The 24258-nt window shown below is 41.9% G+C and overlaps 3 protein-coding genes across 5 annotated transcripts in view; 2 read left to right on the top strand and 1 right to left on the bottom strand.

Annotated features, from left to right (window-relative positions):
- Window positions 1–209: 209 nt before the first annotated feature.
- On the bottom strand, window positions 210–7634 carry MPHOSPH10 (M-phase phosphoprotein 10). The gene is made up of 11 exons (XM_068143986.1): window positions 7502–7634; window positions 6030–6681; window positions 5157–5305; window positions 4597–4768; window positions 4186–4327; window positions 3836–3903; window positions 2926–3063; window positions 2601–2711; window positions 2291–2398; window positions 1584–1814; window positions 210–420 (listed from the first exon to the last, which is right to left on the bottom strand). Exons 1-11 carry the CDS (start codon window positions 7576–7578, stop codon window positions 271–273), a joined length of 1998 nt encoding a protein of 665 aa, XP_068000087.1. The 5' UTR covers window positions 7579–7634; the 3' UTR covers window positions 210–270.
- A 1628-nt stretch (window positions 7635–9262) lies between these two features.
- On the top strand, window positions 9263–17329 carry MCEE (methylmalonyl-CoA epimerase). The gene is made up of 3 exons (XM_068143985.1): window positions 9263–9333; window positions 12824–13164; window positions 15791–17329. Exons 1-3 carry the CDS (start codon window positions 9303–9305, stop codon window positions 15941–15943), a joined length of 525 nt encoding a protein of 174 aa, XP_068000086.1. The 5' UTR covers window positions 9263–9302; the 3' UTR covers window positions 15944–17329.
- Window positions 17330–22409: 5080 nt separating this feature from the next.
- APBA2 (amyloid beta precursor protein binding family A member 2) overlaps window positions 22410–24258 on the top strand; it is an 82061-nt gene continuing 80212 nt past the window's right edge. For 2 of the 3 annotated variants that reach the window (XM_068143980.1, XM_068143978.1), the window contains exon 1: window positions 22410–22532. The gene's annotated coding sequence lies outside the window, so the exon portion shown is untranslated. Of the gene's footprint in view, window positions 22533–23101; window positions 23208–24258 lie in introns of those variants that run through there. The other variant, XM_068143979.1, reaches the window with a different exon arrangement.

Here is a 24258-nt window from a genome sequence, read left to right as displayed (position 1 = left end):
TAGATCATAGAGACTGTACATCATAGAGACTGTACAGTCAGAGCACAAGATTCAAGTATTCTACCTGGTTCTGTATCTAACTAGGAGAAGCACTCTTTTTGGAACAAAAAGACGTAGTTATACGGCAAACAATAAAACCTAGTGCCTTTTACACCATCTTAGAAGTTCACAGGACATTTTAAAGACTGACACAATAAAATCAACTCAAATTCAGTATTCATGTAAAACCATATTAATATATACAAGATGCAACATGTAGAAAAAGGCAAATTACAATTTCAGTTTATGAACAGAGAGTGCTTTCTCCTGCTTCTGTTTCTTCTTTAATTTGGTAGCATCTTTGATTTGCATTTTCACTTGATCTTGTAGTTGAGAAAAGAAGGCCTGGGAGGACTTCAAGACCTTGTCTTTACCTTCATCCTGTCAATGAACAAAATATTTGTTAATAACCAAGAAATGTACAAACAGCAAGTCGCATGGTATTAGTTACTCACATATCATGGTATTTGAGTTATACCAAAATAAAAAATCTGATAATTGATTTTCAAAGGATACTTTTCACTGGATTCTTATACCACTCCTGCAATCTACATAAGAGTACATTCTAATTAGCAATTAGCAGGGTAGATAACAATAGGCGTCAAGAATAGATCCCGGAACATCATAAGCTACAACTGCATACCTCCATTCTGTGTTCTGCTCTCACAGAATTGCATAATGTTAGGGGGTGGAAGGGACCTTGAAAGATCATCTAGTCCAACCCTCCTGCCAGAGCAGGATCACCTGTACCAGATCACACACGAATGCATCCAGGCAGGTTTTGAATATCTCCAGAGAGGGAGACTCCACAACCCCCCTGGACAGCCTGTTCCAGTGTTCCATCACCCTCACAGTGAAAATAATTTTCCTCATGTTTCCATGGAACTTCCTATGCCTCAACTTCCACTCATTGCCCCTTGTCCTGTCAATGGCAAGAAGTGCCTGACTCCATCCTATAAATACATTTATGCATTTATAAACTTTAATGAGGTCACCTCTTAGTCTCCTCTTCTCCAAACTAGAGAACCAGGTCCCTTAGTCTCTCCTTGTAGGGAAGATGTCCCCACTCCCTTACTCACTTTTCCATCTCTCCTTTTGAAAAGGTGAGCACAATTGTTTGACAAGTAATCTAAGTTTGGTTTTTTTTACTATTAGTTCCTAATACCTCAAAATTTCAGAGATTTAAAAAATGTAAGTTTTGGGGCATCCTAAGTAGTACACATGTTTACTGTTTTCTAGGATGCAAAACAAAATCAACCTGATAAGATTATAGAGAAGATTCCACAATAAGTAGAAAACTATTCAGACATAAATAAGGTAATAAGGTTAACAAGATATACCACCAGTGTGCAAGTACTTTTGAGAAAGATGAGGAGGTGTAGTTGTGCTAAGAGGGACTGAAGGAAATCAAACCCTATGCTTTGTAAGTCTTTGTGACGAAGTTCACTTTTCTTTCTGTAGCTAATTATTGTGTGTCCCTGGGATTTTAATATTCTTTAGCTGGGAAGCTCCAAGTTACACAGGACTACATAAGAGAGCCTTACCTTGAGCAGAGATGCCTTGCCTTCTTTTGTAAGCTTTTTCAATTTTGCTGCAGCAGCTTTTTTGCTAAGTGTTGTGCCTTGTTCTGGTTTCTTCTTTTCAAGCAGCTTTTGGCGTTTCTCCTTTTCTCTCAGCTTCATACGTTTACGAAGCTTTTTCTTTCTTCGTTCTCGTTTCTTGTCTGTGGGAGTCTTTTCTGCATCTGCTTTTATGTCACCAGCTTTGTTCTTTTCCTAAAGAGAACAAGATCTCTAGATCCATAACATGCAAAAATACCCACTAACTTCACAGTATTCAATGTATCTTATCTTATTTAGCTGCATTAAGACAAAGGCCAAAACCTAGCAAGAAGTGAGACTCATACAATTGATCAAAGACTCGCAGAATTGATCTTCCCTACTGTCAGTAGCATTTCCCTTCCAAATATCCATATATATGTTGGAGAAATAATTACCATCAGGTAATAGTGAACAAAACCAAAGTGTATTAGTATGGTGCAGTGCAGCTAAATAAAATTAACTCTTTTCTCCTCCTTCCAGTTAGACCCCTCCCAAAAAACCAACCACCAACCAACACTAAAATGCTAGGCAAGATGGTCCACAAGATGGGCAACCCAGTGTGTGAGGGGGCAGAATTCTCCCACTGACCTAGCAGCCCACACACCCTTTTATCAACAATACAGATCCTCTCCAGAAGCTTGTATGTTTACCTTGATCTCCTCTGGTGCTAAGAGAGCGGCATCACTAACAGCAACAGGTGCCACTTCTTCCATACTTATAGCAGGTAGGTTCGAAACTATTTTAACTTCTGGTACAGGCTGAAAATAAAGAAACATGTTCAGGACTGAGCACACCATGTCAAAGCAGCTTACAGATAAGCACAGATACAAAGTACTTGGTTTTGTTTAGAGACAATAACATTGCATTTATATAAAATAAGAACAAGCTCTGTAACACTCAGAAGTACAGAGTTTTGAAACGGGAGGAAAAAACCCAACTGCATGAAACCCATGTACTTACTGGTTTGGGTGTGAAGTGGAAGTTACAAAGTGCATCCAGCTTCAGGAAAAGTGAATCCATCATTTCCTGTATTTCTTTGTGTTCAGGGTTTTCTTCCTCTTCAGTCTTTTGCTGCATTAATAGTGGAATGTTACTAAAACACAACTCTTAAAGCTATTTTACTTTGGTGAGACTGGCTCTGGGCAGCCTGATCTAGTGTGAAGTGTCCCTGCCCATGTCAGGGGGGTTGGAACTTCCATAATGCTGAAAGCAGTTAGCAGTCTACAAAGGAGTATGTAAGGTTATGTACTGTGAACTTCAAACCTTAAAGTACTGCTTACATTACCTGGTGAAGTTTTATGTATTCTTGCTCATATATCTCAGCAAGACTCAGTTTACTCTTTTCATGATCCAAAATGATGCGTTTCTTGTATTCAAAAGCCTCCTCTTTTGGTTTTTCTTTTGGTACTACATCATCCCATGCCTGAAAAAGTCATAAGTTAATGACCAAATGCAACTACAATCAAATATCAGGTACTACAGCTTATTTAGAACACTTTTCATGTTACTAGATTAGGGATGTGGCTTCCCAGGAACATACTTTTCATGTTACTAGGTTAGGAATGTGGCTTCCCAGGAACATACTTTTCATGTTACTAGGTTAGGGATGTGGCTTCCCAGGAACATACTAAGTTTCACACTTTCTTTTGAAAAAAAAATACAGAAGATTTACAGCTCAAACTTATGGGCTTATTTTTAGTGGTTTGAGGCAAAGATTGTATAACAAATACAAAATGTGTAAGTACCTTAAGTACTTAAATACTCCCCCCCATATGTACCAATTTATGGTTTTTGTTCAGCTAGCAATAAGATTCAATAAGCTGCAGGGCACAAATCTTCTGTCAGTGGCTATTATGAAAAATTAGGTAAACAATTGAGCTTTGGTTAGCATTCAGAATGCTCAGAGCAAGAGTTAGACATAGTTTATAGACTGGCATTATACTCCAAATAAACCCCTCACAGTTTTAGTTTTATCTGCAAACTCTCATTTTTTTGGAAGCACACCAAAACCTTGCATGTGACAGGTATGTAAAACCAAAGCTCCTTAGAAATCTGAAGACACATTCACCAAGGCAAATGAATAAAACAACCAATTGCAGAACTTATTTAAGATTAGTCTACACCTAACATTTTAAGAGCTTCAAACTCATCCATGAGATGTGCCTACGAACGAAGTAGAAACCAGTGATATTAACCTCATCCAATATTCTCTGTTTAATGATATCTTCAAGCTGGAAAGTAGTTTCTTCTGTGATCACAGGTGCTAAGAGAAGAAAGGGGAGAATTTTAAGATTAATGTTTCTCCAGCAAGAAATACTTTTAAATCTATGAAGAGTAAATAACAGAAAGCCCTGACAAAAACATAGCAACAGGAGGTGAAATATGTAAATACCGTTTTCCTCTATTTTGAAGACAAATTCTATTATGTAAGGCTTGTAAATTATTAAACCCACCACCAAATTAACAAACTTTCAATCAAGTTCAAAATGTAACAAAAAAAGATTATAGTTTCCTGTAGTTCCCACCAGGAAAATACACTACTTACCCATTCGGACTGCATGATCAAAAAGCACTGTTTCCTCTAAAAGGCTGTTTTCGGGTCGTTTTTGTCCAGTCACTTCTCCTTTAAGCTGCCAAGGTTTTTCCTCTAACAACTCTTCTTCTAAACTTTTTATTTTTTTGCTCATCTGAAAGACACAATTCCCTGAGAAGCTTAGAACATGGACCTCACAAGTAAACTCAGGGTAAGAAATCAATAGTTTTTTCAGGCACATCCAATTCCCCAGAAAGATGAGGGAATGCATATATATCTGACATTGATAAGCCATTTTTTTCCTCTTAATTTGTAAACAGCCTCTTTGTATTTGCCAGATTGAACATATTACAAAGTCAGTGAAAAAAATAAAAGGGGGGGAAAGCATTGTTTCAGAGTATCAGCAAAACACAAACACGTTACCTTTTCCTGTCTTTTCTCAAAAGATGACTTTATTTCACTGGGACCCACATCCTTCTCTAATGGCATCTCAGTAATATCTTCTGTTTCACTGTCATCAGGCAAACTAAAAGTAACTTTTTTGGAGGCTTCTTTACCTCTCGTATTCTCCATGGTTTCATTCATATCCTCAACCCTGTAACATGAAGATTTAGCATTAATGTTGAAAAGCCTCTGTAATTTTTACATTTTCAGACATTACCTGTTACAACTAACCCAGTCACAAAATACAACAGGCTTTCATTGAAACCTAAGGGCAGGGGACACTAGGGAAGCTTCTATACAGTAAAATTTATTTTCAAAACCTGAAGTCACAGCTATTAAATTATTTGAGTAAATACCAAGAGACAGGACTCAAAAGGTAAGTAAATAAACTACTTTTTAAATAAGGTGACAATGCAAATCAGGTAACAGAGAATGGCCAACCATGACCAAAGTTAGCCTGGAATTCACAATTTATGGTCTACTTCAATTCAGTGTAAAACTACAAGGACATTTTAACTGCAAGTGATGTATATCCTTACTCAGAAATGCTTTCTTCATTTTGCTCTTCAATGGCACTGTCTGCTTCATCCTCTTGATCATCTTCAACATCGTGGGCTACTAAATCTTCATTGTCATCGATGGGATCAAAGAAATCTTTGTATGTCAAGTCCCTAGAACTTTTCACTGACTAAGGAAGAAAAGCCCCAACAAAAAAAAAAACCAAACACAAAACCAAATGAGAACTGTTAAGACTGACAGAAGTGTAAGGATATCCTGTCTTTTAAAGTCCTTAACACCTACTTGTGTAACAGAAATTCAGTTTAGTGAAGCCTGAACCTGTGGTAGGGGATCTTAATAAAACTAGTATCTTCTAAAAGTATGTAAAATCTCTACCACTTAAATCCATTTCCAGTTTCAACATGTAGAGAAGTCAAAAAGAGAGCAGATTTGGAGGATTACTCTGCTAATATTAAAAGGTTTGTTTCTGAAATATGTACTCAGCAATTTATGTTACGTTATAGTTACAAAGCCACGTCCCTGGAACACGAAGCTGCCAAAAGCCATTTGTTCCCCTTAATGTCTAATTGCCAGATATCAAGTGACATATCTTTTTCATTTGCTGGATCACCTATTCTGCAATTCTTCTTATGGCATACTATCTGCTCATGTGAAAACTCAAGACCCATCTAAAGAGAAACTTGAATAGCAGCATGCTATGTTCTACACTAGGAGCAGATATTGCTGTCCAGATACTAGTGAAGTAAAACTTCAGAAATAATTGTTACTCACCTAATCCAATTAACTTGGTAGTTTCTACTACCAGTTTGACCATTTATAGTCACTCTAATGGATAGCAGGTCTTGATTTAAAGGAAAAATGCAATCAGAAAAATAATTTATTGACATTCTTACTTTGACTTTAGCTTCTTCAGACTCTTCATCCTCATCATCTGACATGATGTCTTCAAAATAATTAATATCTTCTTCCTCCTCCTCCTTGTTTTCTTTCTCTGCATGTTCTAAAAACATTTCCATCTCAGCCAGTTTGAAAAACTTGTCATCCACTATAGATTTTCTCCCCTTTTTTTTCAATGTGGTTTCCTTGGCAGTTTTTGTTTGTTGCTCCAGTGCCTCAATATCAAAGTCAATATCAGAATCCTCATCACTGCATTGTTGTATTATGTTTTCTTCATGTTTACTCTGCTTTTCTTTAGCTTTAGTTCTATCTTTTGTATAAACATTCTTCTGATCAATTTCCACTTCCACTATGTTGTCTTCCAGTTCATGGTCAGTGCTGGTCTCTACATCAGAGCTGTCCTCCTCTTGGTCTGCGAGAAGGCAAAGATCTTCATCCTTGGCATCCCTTGCTATGGATTTCTTGAAGAAATCAAGAACTGTGTTGTTCTGGAGCTCTAACTGTTGCCAAATCTGTTCATCGTCAAAATTTTCTATCACCAACTCTTTTAGAGGACCCCCACGAACTTTTTTACTTCCCAGAGCTTTATTCATATCATAGAGAGCCTTTGTTAATGTCCTGAAGTCAGCAGCCAGATCATCTTGCACACTAAGAGCAAAAAATAATTAAGAGCTTTAAAAAGCCCAACATAATATATCTACCGTTTACATTCTGGTTTGTGATGTTTACTATCTTTCATTCATTTTACACCTTCCATTAATCACATGGATACACTGCAGCTCTTCTTGTATCTGCTTAAGTATTATGGTGCTACAGAATAGCAGCTTTCAACAATTTCTGCTGTTGCTTAACTTTCTACACCTCTCTTGGAGTACTACTACACAACTTAGGAATAAGACGTAATCGTTCAGCATTTCAGCTTCACCTTGACTACTGTTAAGCACACGAGGCGTTTTGGGGAAGTAATACAGCACTAAACACCTCAAGCATCCAAGACACAGACCCTCAGCTTTAGGAAAGCCGTCGCCTTCCTCCAATGCTTCAACATAGTTGGTAGGCACAGAATCCTCTGTTTCCTAATTCCCACATGCTGAAGAAAGGAATAGGATACTGAAGAAGCCGTGGCTGAACCCCCAGCCATGCCTCGATGCTGTTAACAGCACAGTTCAGGAGGGCTCTGCGGCACCTGGGGTAGCTGAGGGGCGCCGGGGTTGGGGGAGTGGGGCCTGGAGCGCACAGGGAGGAGTTGAGGGGCGCCGTGATAAGGTGGGAGGCCGGGAGGGGGGGGGGGGGGGGGATGGAGAGGGGAGGTTTCGCGAGTAGTTGAAGGGCGCCGGCCGGCACGAGGTTTGCTCCCCAGAGCACCGAGGACCGCAGGAATGGCAGATCGCCACGTGCACGCACACACACGCACAGTCCGGCACTGGCAGACTCCCTAACCCCTAGGAAGGCCGCAGTCCTACAGTACCTGAGGAAGCGCTCCGGACGCGCCCCGGCGGCGCCCGCCACTCTGAGGCACGTCTCCAGCCGCTTGACAGCCGCCATCTTTCCCCAGCCGCGGCGCGTGGATGAACCTGACCCCGCCTTCCCAAGCCTGCGGCTGAGCGGTCCGGACGGCTCCCGCGGCCCGCGCCAAGGTTCCGCACAACAGAGTTCCGCCCTGCGGTGTTCAACACACCCACAGCAGCGGACGCCGCCCTGGCCCGGTTCCCTAGCCAAAAGCATTTCTGCCTCTGTCACTGAACCGCCTCGTTTATTCCTGTCACACACGCTTCTTTAGGTGGGCCTTCTCATGTTCGTATTGAGCCGCACGCGGGGTACTGCAGGATCATCTACTGATGGCGGCTGCTTCCTCCCTTTGAAAGAGCGTAGTATTGCTCTGGATTAGGATGTTCATCAACAGTGAAAGACCTGCCCTAAATATAGTAAAGCTGTAGTCATCTTACTTTGCAGTTTTATTTCGCTGACCTAGATACAAGGGCTATTTTGGAACCATGTTATCTCCAGCTGATTCTGTGAGCAATTTAGCCCACTTTCTGGTGTCTCCATAGGTGTGTATTTGCACACCTATGTGATTAGCAAGCGCTGCCCAGTGTCCTTCAACTGTTCTGTTACTTTGTGTCATATGCTTTCCTCAAAGTTTATTTTATAAAGTCAAATTAAGCACTACACCCACAGCCCCTGGTGAAGAAGCTGCAGCTGCAGTCGTGGGAGACCATCCATTCCTCCTCTACGCTGCAAGATGCATCAGCAGGGGCAGCGCTTGGGCTGCATTCATCCTGCCTGCGGCTGTCCCCAGCCATCTGCAGCCATTCAGCACCCGGATCCAAAACTGTGACCATCCTTCTAAGTTATTCCTATTGCCTCTGATGTTTCTTTGCTGCTTTTACCTTTCCTTCCTGACAGATAAAGAAGTCCTTCCAGTGTACAGAAAACCAAGCCCTGCTATGCAGGTTCTGTCTGTACCCATTGGCACTTTGCACCTTGAAAAAACCGTTGTGTGGAGTACAGGGCTCAGCCAGCAGTGGCACGAGTATCATGAGTATCGTCTGTGCTTCTCTGTACATTACAAGCATTTCAGAGGATTTACTACCTGGACTGGAAGCAAAAAGGCCATATACTGGGACTTTTAAGTACCCATTCTGAACACTGGTTTTCATCTGCATTGTAATTATTCAGGTATCACGAGATCAGAAATGGCATAAGCTGTTTATAGGCTGTCTTGTGCCCCTGACACATCAGGAACGCAGCACCAGAAGACAGCCTCCTCATTGTCCTGAAGTCTCTTTCGCACAAGGCTTTAGTCAGATGACCCGTGCGATAGCTGGCCTCTTTTGCACTTCGCGAAATAAATACAGTGCCTGGCAGCAGGCAGCCTCGGGGCGGAGGCTCAGAGGATAGCAGCCACCCCGCTCAGGAGCAGACCCGCCGCTGCCCGAGGGAGCTTTCACCTTAAGGCTAAGGGTAGCGGGCAGCTGCACCCACCCGCGCAGCCAGGGCTCACCAGCCTCTCGGCGTGACACAGCCACTGCCACAGCTGGTGCCTCGTACCCAGACGCTCCAGTGGCGCCGGTCCTAGAAACACAAGCCCCGGTCCGCCACCGCACCGAAGGGCTCCCGACCACGGGCGGCTGGTTGAGTGACGGCTCGGCCCAGCCGGGAATGGGGGCGGTGGCCGCTGCCGCGGTGACGGTGGAGGGCGGCCGCTTTCCCGCGGCCAGACCCCGCCTGCCTGCGGCTGGGCGGGGTACGAGCGGTGGGGCGGCGAGATGGCGGCTTGGCTGGGGCGCGCGGCAGCCGGTAACGTGGGGGTCGGGCGGGCCGGCGGCGGGGCAGGCGGCGGGGCCGGCGTAAAGCGGACGCTAGTGTTCACTCCGGTCTGGAGCTCCAGACCTGCGGCGTCGGGCAGCCTCGCTCGGTGCTGGGGCCGGGCGGGCTTTCCGGGCGGGACCACGGCGCCCCTGCCGGCCGTGGGGTGAGGGAGCGGGCCCGAGGCTGTCCGGGAAAACCTAACAGGCCACAACAAAGCACAATTGATTTCGTAAATTAAAATCCAGGTAATATTATCTTTTTAAATGTAGATGACAGACACAGTACCAACTGACATTACGTGACTAAAAATAAACTTATGCAGCAAACCCCAATTTTAAAAGGTGCAACGACGAGGTTGTCTTTTTAAGGTACAACTTAGAGCTCAGATGGAAAGTCATTTCCTGTTCATTACAATTATCTGGACTGTTCATTCTCTTATTAGTAAGAGCAGGTTAAGCTCATTGTACTTACACCACATTGTTTTACTTGCTAGCCACAGAGTGCAGGAACAAAGTGAATGAGAGACACAGTGCTGTCCATTGGTGTGATACTAGGAATTGCACTTTGGTGGAAGAAACAGCTGCAGGAAAGTGAGACTCAATTTCTAGGAACTGTGGGGGCCATCTGATTCCCAAAAGCCACTTCCAGCAGAGAGCAGAGCAGCTCTATGAATGACCTATGCTGTCTTGGCTGGCAAAGTTTCCAACAAGCTAACACTCTATGAAATTGCCAGGATTCAAGAATAGGCAACTGTCCCTTCTCCATTTGGTCAAGAGAGCTAATACACAATCCCTGTACTACACCGTCCCTGTGGTGACAGCATTTTCTCCATGGTTGGAACTTTTTCTCAACCTGAAATGGTTGGCAGTAGAGCAGTACACAATGACAAGATTCTTAGCATGCCCCACAGTTATATAACCTCCCTATAGAGAACACAACTCATTTGGATTTGGCTTGTGTTTGGTTACTTAGCCAGGTACGCCATATGCATAAATAGAAGTGTTTCTGTCCTGAAACATGGATGTTACAGGGTTTCAGATTTAAGTTTGCTGAGAAAAATTCTTTTACACTGCGGGGTCTTTTGATTATTGAATCTGAAGAACATTTGAGTTTTTAGTAACTTAACTACATAGTTGCTAATCTATATAATGCGAGAGAACCACAAATACCTTTTGTTTAATCTCAGTCAATTCATATGGGCAATTACAGGTTTACAATTAAAGCTCTATGTGCATGTGGCTAGAGCTAGAATAAATTCACAAGTCTTCACAGAATAAAGAAAATCAACAGAGTGGGAGTCTAAGTATCTTTGACTTCACAAGGATCCTAGAAATACACTTCACTGTTTGAATCTATTCTCTTTCCAGGAAACACCCCAAGAATCAAGTATTTACTGGGTATAACCCAACACAAATAGCATTTTCTATTCTTTTTGCTATTGCTTCAATAATAGCTGAGTGAGTCTGTATATCTACTTTCTGTTAATTTACTTTAAAACAGACAAAATACAAAATAAATGCTAATACCTCACAGTCATATGCCCTGTGTGAAGTTCAGCATGAATTATTGATGGGAGATGTGAAAGAATGGGAAAAATCCTAGCCTTTCCCATCAGTCAAGATTGCTTGAAAAACCTACATGAGTAGTATTTCTGCTGAATCATGGTCTGTCAATACTTGAGAACATTAGAAGGCACTAGGAAACAACAAATTATACAGTAAGTGGTCTTTATCTTTCAAAATACTTTCCTCTTTTGGAGAATACTGACCTCTAAGTGGAAGAGTATCTCTTGCTTCAGCAAGAATTCAATCAGGTCTTAAGAAATTATTGTAGGAAACAGAATCTTAGGTGGACAGAAAAGACTACACGGTGAGTTTGGGGGGTTAATTTTTTAATACATTATTTACTCTAGTGATCTGGCCAAACTCTAGTCTAGTTAATTATACATGTCTAACTATGCCTACTAGACACTGTGTTTTTCTTATTTTGTACAGTATAAGCATTGCACAGTATTGCTTCTTCAGGCAATTGCTTTGTTCACCCCTAATGCAGCTATTTAGATGGCAAGTCTATCTACAAATGGTTTCATCACAGACATTTGAAAAGCAAGAATTTTTCTTCTTTGTATAAGTTGCTAGGGAACTTCTTTTGTTTTTAACATGTAAAAAGCTGATGAGTTCTTGGAAATACTGAGTTGCTCTGCTATGCGGGTATGATAGCCTAAAGGTAACACGTGAAAGAGAATTGTCCAGAACTTTACTGTAATGAAGGAGATGACAGGATGTACTGTGTGAAAGGCTGGCAAGAAATACTCCAAGGCTTTGGGAACTCTGACATGGCCTAAAGCAAACTGGCATGAAATTAAAATGTGGCTTTTATGAATAAATCCTTTGTTCTAATTCTGGTACTACAAACAACTGTATGATCACAATTCCTCCCCTACCCTCAACCTCTCCAGATTCTACTACTCTGACAGATTAAGTTTTAATGTAATTCATCTGTAAGTATCCTGGTTTTTTCCTATGATTGTCTTTAAAAAGAAGCAAGCCTATCACTGTTTGTGAGCAACACAGCCATTTGACAGTGCAAAGTCCTGCACTGCCTTGTCACAGCAATCAGTGAAGAGTTCTGTAGGTCTCTCAGCAGTTTTTCATGACACTGAGTATATCCATGACTTCTCAATCTTTTGTCTGCAAAAGCCCTGACATTTGTGTCATAAGTCACACAGTATTTTTTAATAATTACCTTTTCAGTAGGGATGAGCCAAATCACATTCCTGATGCCACATATATGACATATACTGATATTAGGGGCACTAGTTGTATTTAAAAACTATTATGATCGTGACCTGGTCAGTTGTACATGATACTGTTCACAGTACTTAGAACTGAAATATTTCTAAGCACCTTGGAACAGGTCAGTGAAAGGAAGTATATGACCTGTATGGCATGTGAAAAGTAAGAAGGGCAAATAATCATTGGAGAAATCAAAAATAAGAAACCAGACTGTGGAGATTTTAGGATTCATTAAGACTCAGGTGCAACATGACATTTCATTCCTTGTTGCAGCAGTTCTGACAGCTGTCAAATCTTTTATCTTCTTTGATCATGCACTATCAGTTCTGTCCCAGGCTGTGTTTTGGTTTTCTTCTCTGTTACAATTTCTCTATTTTGTAAGAAACTCTGAAACAGAACTCGCTTTTAAGTACATTATACAATTAACCACTACATTTAAATATGTTTATGTGGGCATTTGCACCAACTTTGCATAAAGTGGCCTTAAATTGTATTGCTATGAAGTTCAGCTATAGGAGTTTGAAAGAATCTTAGTACTACAATTTGTTCCTTGGTCTACCTTCAGCTTTGCACACTGGTGTGCTTAAGACATAGGAGTTATATAGCCCTCATTAAAAGGGGAAAGAGCAGATACAGATAGTGTCTCAAAAGCATTGTATTGGTGCTATTCACTTTTCTTCCAGGTCTTCTTCCCAGATTGCAGACTTCAGCTCCCATAATACGAACTCTAGCATCATCAAATTCCTTTTCTCAAAACATTCCAAGGTGTTTGTGGAAACTGGGCCGACTTAATCATGTAGCAATTGCAGTCCCTGATTTGGAAAAAGCTCAGTCCATGTATAAAGATGTTTTAGGAGCACAGGTGAGCGAGACTGTTGCTGTTCCTGAACATGGCGTCTACACAGTTTTTGTGGACCTGGGAAATACCAAGCTGGAACTTCTACATCCTTTAGGAGAGAAAAGTCCCATTGCAAGCTTTCTGCAAAAAAACAAGACTGGAGGAATGCATCATATCTGCATTGAGGTATTTGAATGCAATATATCATGTAATAAGATGGAGATATTAAAGTGCATACTTTTTCATAGGTTTGACCTGTGTCAACACATTAAGAAGGCTGCCATATTTCTCAGAATGCATATTGCATAGAAGAACTCTTTAAAATGCCCTTTTTTTCTGTTTTGGAAATCACAGTTCAGTTTCATGAACTATGTGATATTATTTTCCTCTTTTATGCTATAAAGATTAAATTGAGCAAGGGAGGGTTAAGTATCCAGTGTAGAAGGTAGTCAGACCCAAGGAGTTTTAAGTTTAAAATAAGGCATAGTTTAATTTTCAGAAGTTTCCCTTCCTGTTTGATATTTAGTTGGTAATTGTATACAGTAGTCAAAAAAGATTGTCTGTTGTACTTTCCAAACAGCAGGGAAGTGTCCAGAGTTTCTTTTTAATTCTGTCCTATTCTTCCTTGTATCAAAGAGATACTGGTCTGGAAGTACACAAGATGTAAATTTGCTGGGTCATGTTTTAGTGTAGACATTTAATGCAAAATTTCATGCTGCTGCCTGTGATACGTTTTTAATATTTTAGAGAGATGAGCCTTGCAAACTTTATGATTTCATGCACAGTGTAATAATAAAAGGTAATAGGATTACTGATGTGAGTAAATATTACTTTCAGAATGCATCTATGAAGATCAGAGTCTGCAGTTGCATGCTTTCATTGATAATTGAGAAATTTGCAATTTTTCTTATATTAAAATACCTTTTCCTATTTGTTCAAGAGTAAGAAAGTTAATTCTGTTTAAATGGGCCATAACTTGTATTGCTACGCAGTTCTGCCATAGAAATCTGAAAGACCTCAGCTGAACTTAGAAAATGGGGGGTATAGAAGTGATGTGCAGCAAGACAGAAAAAACCTTCTGGCCCTCTGTAAGACCAGTAGTACTTACAGATACCAAAGAAAGAAGTTGTATGCATTTCTCAGTAAGAAGAGCTCAAAGCTCCTAAGGATTTTAAGTACATGTAACCCCTTTTAAGGTGTTTCAAGAAGTATTTGTTAACAGATAAAATTATTCTATGTAGATCTCCATTTTGTATGAGAGATGATCTTGTGGCAGATAAAACAAAGATGGCTCTCAAGGGAAGTCATACTGTTAATTATAAGAACTGAGAAGGATGTGACATGATAATTATACCATGTTGGACAATGTGTAAGTGTAGAAAAGAAAATTTATAACTGTATACAGTAACAAGACAGGAGTCACAATCTTTCCATTGCCATTAATTGGGTGTGGTAGTGCTGCTTGCAGCCATATTTTCCTAAATGAAGTCTTGTATCTCACTAATAGATTGCCTATAGAAAAAAACAGAAACATTGTCAGAAGTCCCTCGTGTTTGTCTCCATGTAAAACCAAATGGAAAACTATGGACTAATTTACATAGAGAAAAAAGCAATCCATTGTTGACCTGACATTTAAGTGTGACTGAAGACAGACTTGGTCACTACCACAGTCAATCAAAAAAGACATTAACCTCTCCCCTCCAATTTTTCATCCTCCTCAGAATGGAAAATCTTACCATTTCAAAGATACATCATCTGAAGTTGAACAAAAATAGTTTGCAGAAAAAATTGTAGAACTTCAGTATCAATTATTCAATCATTTGAAATATAACACATACTTTGTAGAAATATCTTTCTAGGAACAGTCTTATTGCAAAAAGCTGAATTGTAAAGGAGAGAAAGCCTGACAAGCTTATCAAAATGTTTTTCCTATCTTCCTTCAGGCTTATTATTCAAAGGAAAATTTAAGACAGATGTTTTGACAGGGAAATTGTTTCAGACAAAATATGCATTTAAGATGAAATTAAATTATTTCTGACCAGCTATAATTGAATTTAATACCTGCAATGAAAAGCATGCTGGACACTTGGTAGAAGAAGAGAGAAATCCAAGCCTGATATTCTCCTAACATAGATGCACTCACAGGCTTTCAGCTGTTTACTCTCACTGCTTCCTTGGGGATGCAGTAATTCATTCCAGCTGAGCCCAGACACAATTCCTCTTCTGACCATCTCTGCAGGACAGGAGCAGCAGCTGCAGTGGGTTTGGTGCTTGGAGAAATAACCTGGAGGGGGCTAAGGCATACATTGTATATGCTGTCTTAATTTAGATAAAACTTGACAGCCTGTTTTCTTTTTTGTTTAGCAGACTGGTAGTTGTGTAGGAAGAACTGTACTGAGTTCAGAACTTTCATGAAAAAAACTGCAAATGAGTAGGAATTTACTGCTGTCTGTCCCTCTGAATTAAAGCTAGGTATTTCCTTCTTCCCTATAATGGCATCATGCAGGTTTATTCCCCAAGGTATGTCCAGACACCTCAGTCTTGAACAACAGATCTTTATTGACTGTTGGATTTACTAAACTGAGTGCTAATTTTACTGTTTCAAAGAATTAATGTATTGAAGGTTAGGGAAAATTCAAATTTCATCTGATGACATGACATCCGACTTGAGATCCCGTATGGTAAAGGCAATTATTGTAATAAATTATATTATCATTTAGAAATGGCATTTCAGTATTACTGCTTTGAAGTGTAGAATCTGCATAACACAAGAAGATGTTAATTTGTGTGGACTGTATTTTTGTTTTATAAGGTGGATGACATAAAAGCGGCTATGACAGAACTGAAGAAAAAAAACATACGAATATTGAGTGAAGAGCCAAAAATAGGTGCACATGGAAAACCTGTGATTTTTCTTCACCCTAAAGATTGCCATGGAGTCCTTGTGGAACTTGAGCAAGCTTAAGCTGTAATATTCATAAATAAAGTGATAGAACAATTGTGAGGTTACTGAGCTGGTACTGGGAATACTGGTGTGATTTTCAGTCCTTTCGAGTTCACTGTAGTTCCCCTGGATTAAGTACACTCTTGAGTGCTGAAATAGTGCTGCAGATTTAGGGTCTTTATTTTTTTGCTTCTGATCTGATTTTTAGAATTAGTATGTTGACATTTCTTGAATTCTTTGTGATTCTAAAGACAAATACATAAGCCAAGTTACTTATGTAACATAGCAATTTATGTTCTGTTTACAGCATGCTTTTTACCTTTGTCACCACAGAAGCTATACAGTTTCTAGGTCAACTCATACTATTTTGTTCTACATTTCAGAGCAGAGACTCACTTCTCAGTAAAAACAATATACCTTAGGTATCCCCTTTAGAAATAAAGGGAAAACAAACACTGTGTTTTCAGTTTTCACCATTCACCATCTGTGCTTCACACTGATTGATTGGTTCATGCAATAAAAATATCCTTATGTTATTTTATGTATGTCTGCAATCAGCAAATAAGTATTCCTTGGCATAACAATTACTGCCAAGGAAATTACTGTGCATAAATCATCATTTAGTTGTTTTATGAACTCTGTGGAGATGCAAGCAATGCAAGAAAAGTCCTTTGGGCAAATATTTTTCCAGGTACATTTCAGACTGTAATGTACTTGTCAGATTTTAATAGTTTTCAAGTATTGGCTATTTGTTGTTCAAGCTTTATCCAATGGGAGATACCTGGGAGAGACCTGAACAAGTAACAATTAATCTTTCCAGTTCCTTTATAAATACAGTTTTCCTATGCAGAAACACAAAATCAGTGGAAACCACAAGCGGCTTAAGTCTTGTTTCTGTACACTGTCTTTAATGTGCCTGCATGCTTGTGTTTCTGATACCTGCAGTCACAGTTTTTTACTTACTCATGCACAGACTTCACTTTATTGGTGTACCTTAAGCAAGCAGTGTTTGCCCTGATACTTTCTTTTATAGGTCTCTTTTGACATGTCAGTTGTAAAAATTGAAGGCTTGCTATTTTTCCCTAGATTTTTTTACCCTTAAAATATTTTTTTCCTGGCTAAATCACAGTGAGTGTTTAATATTTTTCTACATCTATGCATATACTGTGAATAGTTTCAACTAGGTATGAACTAAGTTCATTTTAGTCTAGGAGAACTTCTACTTAATGAAAATGGAATTATTTGTGTTCTCTGTCATGCTTGCTACAGCAAAATACAAGCGTAATATTGACCTGAGACTTAAATAGGGCTTTGAAGACATTGATGCTTGCTCGTGAATTTCACTTCTGAACAGAAGCTCTGTAAAGCCATACATTCATTTTAAAACAAGATAGTTTTGTACTCAAAGTAAGTACTCCTGTCATATTTCAAGCAAAATACAGTCTCCCACAAGGTTCTTGCATTTCATCAAATCACTGTTGAAAGGATAGTTGTTTGAATTTATAAATTCTAAGGCTCACAACAGCAAAGGATGATTGAGTATTCCTGAAGTATCATTCTGCCATTCTGTTGTAGCAAAACTGTTTTTGTCTCTCTGTTCTTTCAAAGACGAGGAGGCATCATTCCTGCAAAGCTAGCATAGGAGTGCCAAGACTGGAAGCCTTGCTGGTTACATATCAAGATAACTAAACAGATGTCTTTGAACCTAATACCCTTAGCTTGGTGCAGCAGAAAACAGGACAGTCCTGTTCATACTCCCATTTCTTTGTCCTGTCTGAAGGAGATGGAATTTTGTGTATGACATCTATTAATGCACTCAGATACAGTACCAGGGAAGGAAGATTCTGAGTAAACAATACTTTTGCTTTTGCCTAATTGTGCTCCTTATATTATTAGCAGAAAGAGACTTGTAATGCTTGTAGCTTGTAAGCAGCCATTTTTCTGACCAACTAAGCCAGCTCATCTATTTTGTTCCAAACTCTTCCTAAGGTGGAAGTCAAGATACTAACAAAAAACCCCAACACCCCAAGAAGAGAATTTAGGTCTGCAAAATTGCTCAGTACCCAAAACTGGAGCATGCTTATTACAAGCTCTTGCCATTTGGTGGGATCAGACCCACTTACTTGAGTATTTGCTACAAGATACAAGAATTTCCACTTCTAGATATGGAAGGAATAGTCAAGAAGGCTGGAGAGAGAGCTGAAGAGAGCTAAGACACATGAAGAGAAGTTTCCTAGTCATAAGCCTAAGTCACATATACTTCAGTGGGAACAGGTTCAGCCCCTATACTTTTAACAAACTTATATTCCTCCACCTTAAACAAGACAGTCTTCACAAGTCATTCCTCTGACTTTCTAAGGTTTGATGAAGTGAGTTAAACATGTATAACTGCTGTCATTATAAATGGGCACTAACAAAATCTGGAAATTCAGGAATGGAAACTGGAGCAATAGAGAACTGTGATTTGTTTCTTCCAGTGATGGGATATTTGAGGATGTATCAGAACAGTGTGGCCAGCAGGAGCAGGGAGGTCATTCTGCCCCTGTACACTGCACTGGTTAGGCCACACCTCGAGTACTGTGTCCAGTTCTGGGCCCCTCAGTTTAGGAAGGATGTTGACTTGCTGGAACGAGTCCAGAGAAGAGCAACAAAGTTGGTGAGGGGTTTGGAACACAAGCCCTATGAGGAGAGGCTGAGGGAGCTGGGGCTGCTTAGCCTGGAGAAGAGGAGACTTAGGGGTGACCTTATCACTCTCTACAACTACCTGAAGGGAGGTTGTAGACAGGCTGATGATGGTCTCTTCTCCCAGGCACCCAGTACCAGAACAAGAGGACACAGTCTCAGGCTGCGCCAGGGGAGGTTCAGGTTGGATGTTAGGAAGAAGTTCTATACAGAAAGAGTGATTGCGCTATGGAATGGGTTGCCCGGGGAGGTGGTGGAGTCGCCGTCATTGAAGGTGTTCAGAAGGAGACTTGATGGGGTGCTTGGTGCCATGGGTTAGCTGTTTGGGTGGGTTGGATTGGTTGATGGGTTGGACACGATGATCTTGAAGGTCTCTTCCAACCTGGTTTGGTTTATTCTAATAAAGGTTTATCCCTGTTACACCAGTGTAAGAACAACAGTGATTAAAATAGCTGGAGCCTGATTGGCTCAGAGGGAATTGGGATTTGACAATGAGTATTTGGTTGTTTTGTTTTTTTCAAAACATACAGTGAAACCTCCTTCTCTGATAATGTCAAGTTTTTCAGAAGATGAAGTTTTGCCAGTAGATTTTCTCATGCTTGCATCATTTGTCAAGGGCAAGTTCCCTCTTCACTTCTTTCCATGTGCCTTTTCTCCCTTCTGAGCTCAAGCATGTTTCAGTTTTTTGCTGCCTAAGGCAGACAAGACACATTTTTCTGGACTCCATCAATGCTACTCAGGCAGCTGAAGGGCTCATAATTAAATGATGCAAAATATCTTTTTTAACTTTCTCTAAGCAACCAAGTCCCTCTTAGGAGGGAGGAGAGCAGGCTGCACAATTAATCCTATTTCACATGACGAGACAAACCACAGAGATAAGAACTAACCACATGCCTGTTAAAAGCTAGCCTTACAGTTCTGCACATTTGCAAAACCTCTGGTCCCATCATGTTTATTGTGCAGCAAACTCACCAACCAAACAAAAAAACACAAACCAAAAAAACCAACCAAACAAAACCAAAGCACAACTCTCTCTATTTAATTCTGAATTCCACTGCTTCCATTATTACTGTATTTACCCAATTTATCACAAATTTTGGGAGAATGTACTCAGATCATGATGCTACAGCTCCAGTGTCTCAATGCAATTAGCACAGTCTGAAACATGAAAAATCTGTGAATGAATTACAAGATGAACTGCATATGGCACTTGCTCCTGCAGGCCACTTCCTGGGGAGGTAATACTGTGTTTAATGCCAAGACTACAATTTACTTTCTAAATGCACAAGCAGAAGCATTGCTGTCTACAGTCTTTGGATGTGGACTTTAGCTAAGATAGGTGAATGGAAGTTGCTTTGACCAAGGAAGTCTCATTGAAAGACCAGGAAACATGGACATGCTTACAGTATCTAGCTGAGGTACTTACGTAGGTATTCTGAATGATTTCTTTGGCACTTATAGTTTCATAGTTTCATAGTTTCATTCAGGGTTGGAAGGGACCACAAGGATCATCTAGTTCCAACCTTTCTGTAGTGATCTGACTTGGGTTTGTTGGAGTTAATTGTTTAAATAAATATTCAATTCTTTTACCAAATCAGCTGTCATGCTGACCCAATTGTTAGACTGTAAAACTGAGGAAATCCCCAAAATAGTAGCCATGGTACTTCTCATAAGAGTGCCAAGTGGTACTAGACAGAGAGAGGTGAGCGACAGTTCAAACTTGGAACACTGGATCACAGAAGATTAATACAGAAAGGGACATTATCAATAATGCATAAACTAATTGTCCCAGTGCCGAGTTTTTACAACAGAAGACCTCACCTTCTTAGGAATGCAAAATCTGTCACTTTTGATGAGTATTTTCAAAGCAGTTTGAACATTTTGTGAAGTATAAATGTATCTTATTGTCGATACGTGCAGCTGCAGTAACTTCAAAAAGAAAACACCTGCCCTGTTAAGCTGGGAATACTCCCTTTGGAATATTGATTGAAAAAGTGAAAACTTGCTTATGTACGTGAGGCTATTCCATCAAGTTAACAGTGTTGAGAACTAATAGTATTAATTAAAATATGGGCAGATGAACATCTACAGATTATATACAGCCCCCTGCAGTTCTGTGTAAAACATACATGCATTACAGTTTATATATGGGAGTTCTCAATTATCTTCAAATTTGAGGCTATAAAGAAAGGGATAGATGAGAAAAGTCACCATAGAAAACCATGCTAAAAAGTAGCCTCTTAGAACAGCAAATAACTGTTCTGTAGTGAGTGAATCTTAACAGAAATCTTTAAACAACTAAACAAAATCCAAGAATTATTTAAAAAATCAAAAAGCCAGAAACTGTTGTTGCCATGAAAGGCCTTTCCATATACATGGGCTCTGACTCAGTGCTAAGCAACTGGTATTAGACACTCCAGGCAAACAAAAGCACACCAAGCTGGACATACAACTGTCATAGTGATCATTAATAGCTAGCTGATTGGAATGCAGAATAATTATATTGGATGGCTTTTTCACTTCTACTATCATGAGAGAGATTACTTTTTATAATCAAGAACAGCCACAAGTCTCAAATTTGCATACTTATGAGCAAGTCCTGTCATAATTGGCCTAAAAGCACTTGAAGTCATTTATGTTCCTTTACATACAAAATAACCACCATCACTTAGCTGCATTAGAAAGATCTAGTAGTTTCTAATAAGCAGCCTAAGAAGACAGCTGTTTATCATTCACCGTAAGAAATGTTCTCAGAGAAACGCACTTGAGTGAGCTTTTAAATACCATGCATCCTATCTTCTATTTTTAATCCTTATGGGGGAACCTGTGTCTGCAAAAAGGCATAAAAATCATTGCCTAAATCTGGCTGTATGATGGAATGTGACTGAATCCAGTGCTGTACCCTGCTGTAATGCTCAACGTTTTTACGTTTAATTTGATTTGTGTTGCAGTGGAGCACCTCAAGCAACAGGGAAACCTGAGGTCACTAACTAGCAGGATTACATAGCTAGGGTTCAGGAATGCACTTCACAGAACTGTATGGCAGTCTCACAGAAGATGACATATGCCATAGCCCACCACCCAAGCAGGGTCTCTGTGTGTAGACCACTGGTGCAGGGCGACCTCACTATATGGCACAGCAGGACTAGAGGCCTCCAACAAACATACCTGCCTACTGCTGCTCCTTTGAGGGGCTCCTAAAGGGTACCCGGGTAAAGCGTTGCTCCATTCTGCAGGCTGGTGTGCAGGGGTGACGCACCCAGCAGCTGGCTCTCCCCAGTGTCCAGGACTGGACAAGCTCCTCCATCGGCCTGTGTGAAGCTGGCGCCGAGCTGGTCCTCCCAACTGTTGGCGTCTGTGGAAGACCATAGGTTGGTCCCGTGGACGGGTGGGTCCGTATCACCAAGCCACACACTTTTTGGACCATTTTGTGAGAAACTCGGGGGCGTACGAACAAGGCATCACCTCACGGTCCCTCTGTGCGGCAGCTCAGGGCATTCTGCCTCTGCCATTGCCATGGCCATTGCCTCTTCCAACATCGCTGGGATCAGGCCGAGCAGGACCCTGTGAGGGAAGAACGACGCCCGCGCTTTGAGGCACGACAGCTGGCAAGCTGGGCCGGGGACAACTGGGCAGTTGCGGGCAGTGGCCCCGGGCGATGCTGAGGAGAAGCTGCGGACTCGGGGCCGCCCTGCCGCGCCCCGCCGTTGCCTGCTCTCCCCCGCGCCTCCCCGAGGCGCCGCGGAGGGCGGGCTATGCGCCATGCAGGTTCCCGGGCGACCGGCAGTATTCTCGCACGCAGCTTCCCGGGCCCGCTAGCCGTCTCGGTGTGTGGTGCTGAGGCAGGCACACAAAAGAGCGGCTGCAGCTGCCCCCGTGTCCCCGCCGCGCCGCGGGGTGGGGACCGGCCCCGCCGCTGCCAGCAGGGGTAAGGAGCGGGGACGCAGGGCGGGGGACCGGCGGCTGCCGGGGGTGGGGCAGCAGCATTCCCGCGGGTCCCCTCTGGGGAGCGGGGAGCCCGCGAAGCCGGGCGGGCGCTGAGGGGGTGCCGCAGCCACCTCCGCCCCGAGCGACTGTGGACGTTGCTCTCCTCGAAATCGGGACTTGGGCCTGCCCGCCCCGCGAGCAGCCGCCCCCGTCTCATCCCCATCCCCATCCCCTGGCAACCGAGCTACTCGCATGGGGACGGGGCGCTGGGGTGCCGGGGGGTGCTCCTGATGCATGGCGTCGCCGCCGCTGTGGTCACGGTCGACGGCATGGCCGCGGGGTCTTCTGCACAGGGGTCTGCCGCACACCCACATATCCCCCCTGCCGCGGAGCGGCTCTTCTGCCCGCTGTGGCGGGGAGGCGGCGGCGGAGGAGCCGCGCCGTCACCGCCTCCTGTCAGCCGTTGGGGAGCTGGCATAAGGCATCTGGCATCACCTTCCCGGCAGCCCGGCTGCCGGTGGGGAGCCGGTACTGGGGAGCTGGCATCGCCTCCCAGTGAGGACAGCGGGTGCCTCGCGCTGCCGGCTCTCTGCCTCTCAGGACGGCTGCGGGCGCTCCGGCTCAGCCCCGCCATCCCGACTGCCTCACCTCAGCCGAGCCGTAACGTCTGTTCGTGGTAATGCGGGAACCGACAGGGCAACCTATGCATAATGTCCGTGTTTTGAGGAAGGGCGGGAGGCTTGAGAGTCAGTTTGCCTTAATATGTCAGAATAAATGGGAGAGGAGACCTCTTGTAATGCAGCACCGCTGAGTTTGTATTTGTTCCTGATTTCATGCCTCCGGTCTTTTCCCGTTCCCCTTCATCATGAGGACTGGAGGGGAAAAGCCGTTCAATTAAGAATACTTGATTTTTGTTGAGATACATAGCATGAGACGTTGTAGCATCTCTGTTTTAAGAGTTTTTTGAATATGTGGAGGGGTTTTGTATTGCCATAACAAAAGGGATGGGGGTGGGGGAGAGGAAGGGAATGCTGCTGCGTTTGGAGCTGCATGTTGGAAACGCAAAGACAGACTGTGCTTCAACTAGCAGTCTGTGCTTTCAGATTTACATACTTTGCAGCCTTACTGTCGTTTTGATGGTTGTGGCATGCTAGTGAGGCCATGCAAAAAAGAGAAATTGAAATTAAGACGCGGTCACACGGTGTTCATGGTACAGACTTAAATGTGCATTGCAGTGATGCTTAAGAGAAGTCTCAAATTACTCTTAACTAGTTTGGGTAAAAAAACCCACTACTTGTGTTTCAGCTGTATTACTTGGTCAAGGCCACCCCCTAATCTTCCAGGAGAGACTGGGAAATGCATTTGCAGAAAAGGTATTTAATGTGTTGTGACTGCTACCCAAGAATCTCTCATTACTTAACCAGCAGAACTGAAAACCAGAAACAACTGCTGGGTTTGGGTGCAAACAATAATATTTCCATGTAAAGTTATTTTAGAAAGGAGGAATTTTAGTGTCATTCTTTATTGCCACTTAGTAGAAATACAGTATGTGCTGGTTTTCTGTATGTTGAAAAGCATTGGCTTGAAGTCTATGTTAAAGCATAAGATTGCAATTTGTCACTGTATAGTCTAGATTCTCCTTCGTATGGGACAGACAGGGGTGAAAGAGCTTTGTTTTCCATATGTTGTTCTATGAGTACTAAACTGCTAAAGGGGAAGCCACTATC

This window comes from Melanerpes formicivorus, unplaced genomic scaffold (assembly GCF_026170545.1).
Source record: "Melanerpes formicivorus ecotype bairdi unplaced genomic scaffold, bMelFor1.0.p_v2 SCAF_10, whole genome shotgun sequence".
Taxonomy (NCBI): Eukaryota; Metazoa; Chordata; class Aves; order Piciformes; family Picidae; genus Melanerpes; species Melanerpes formicivorus.
Note: the sequence above shows the minus strand (reverse complement) of the source record. Positions and strands in the feature narration are given on the sequence as shown.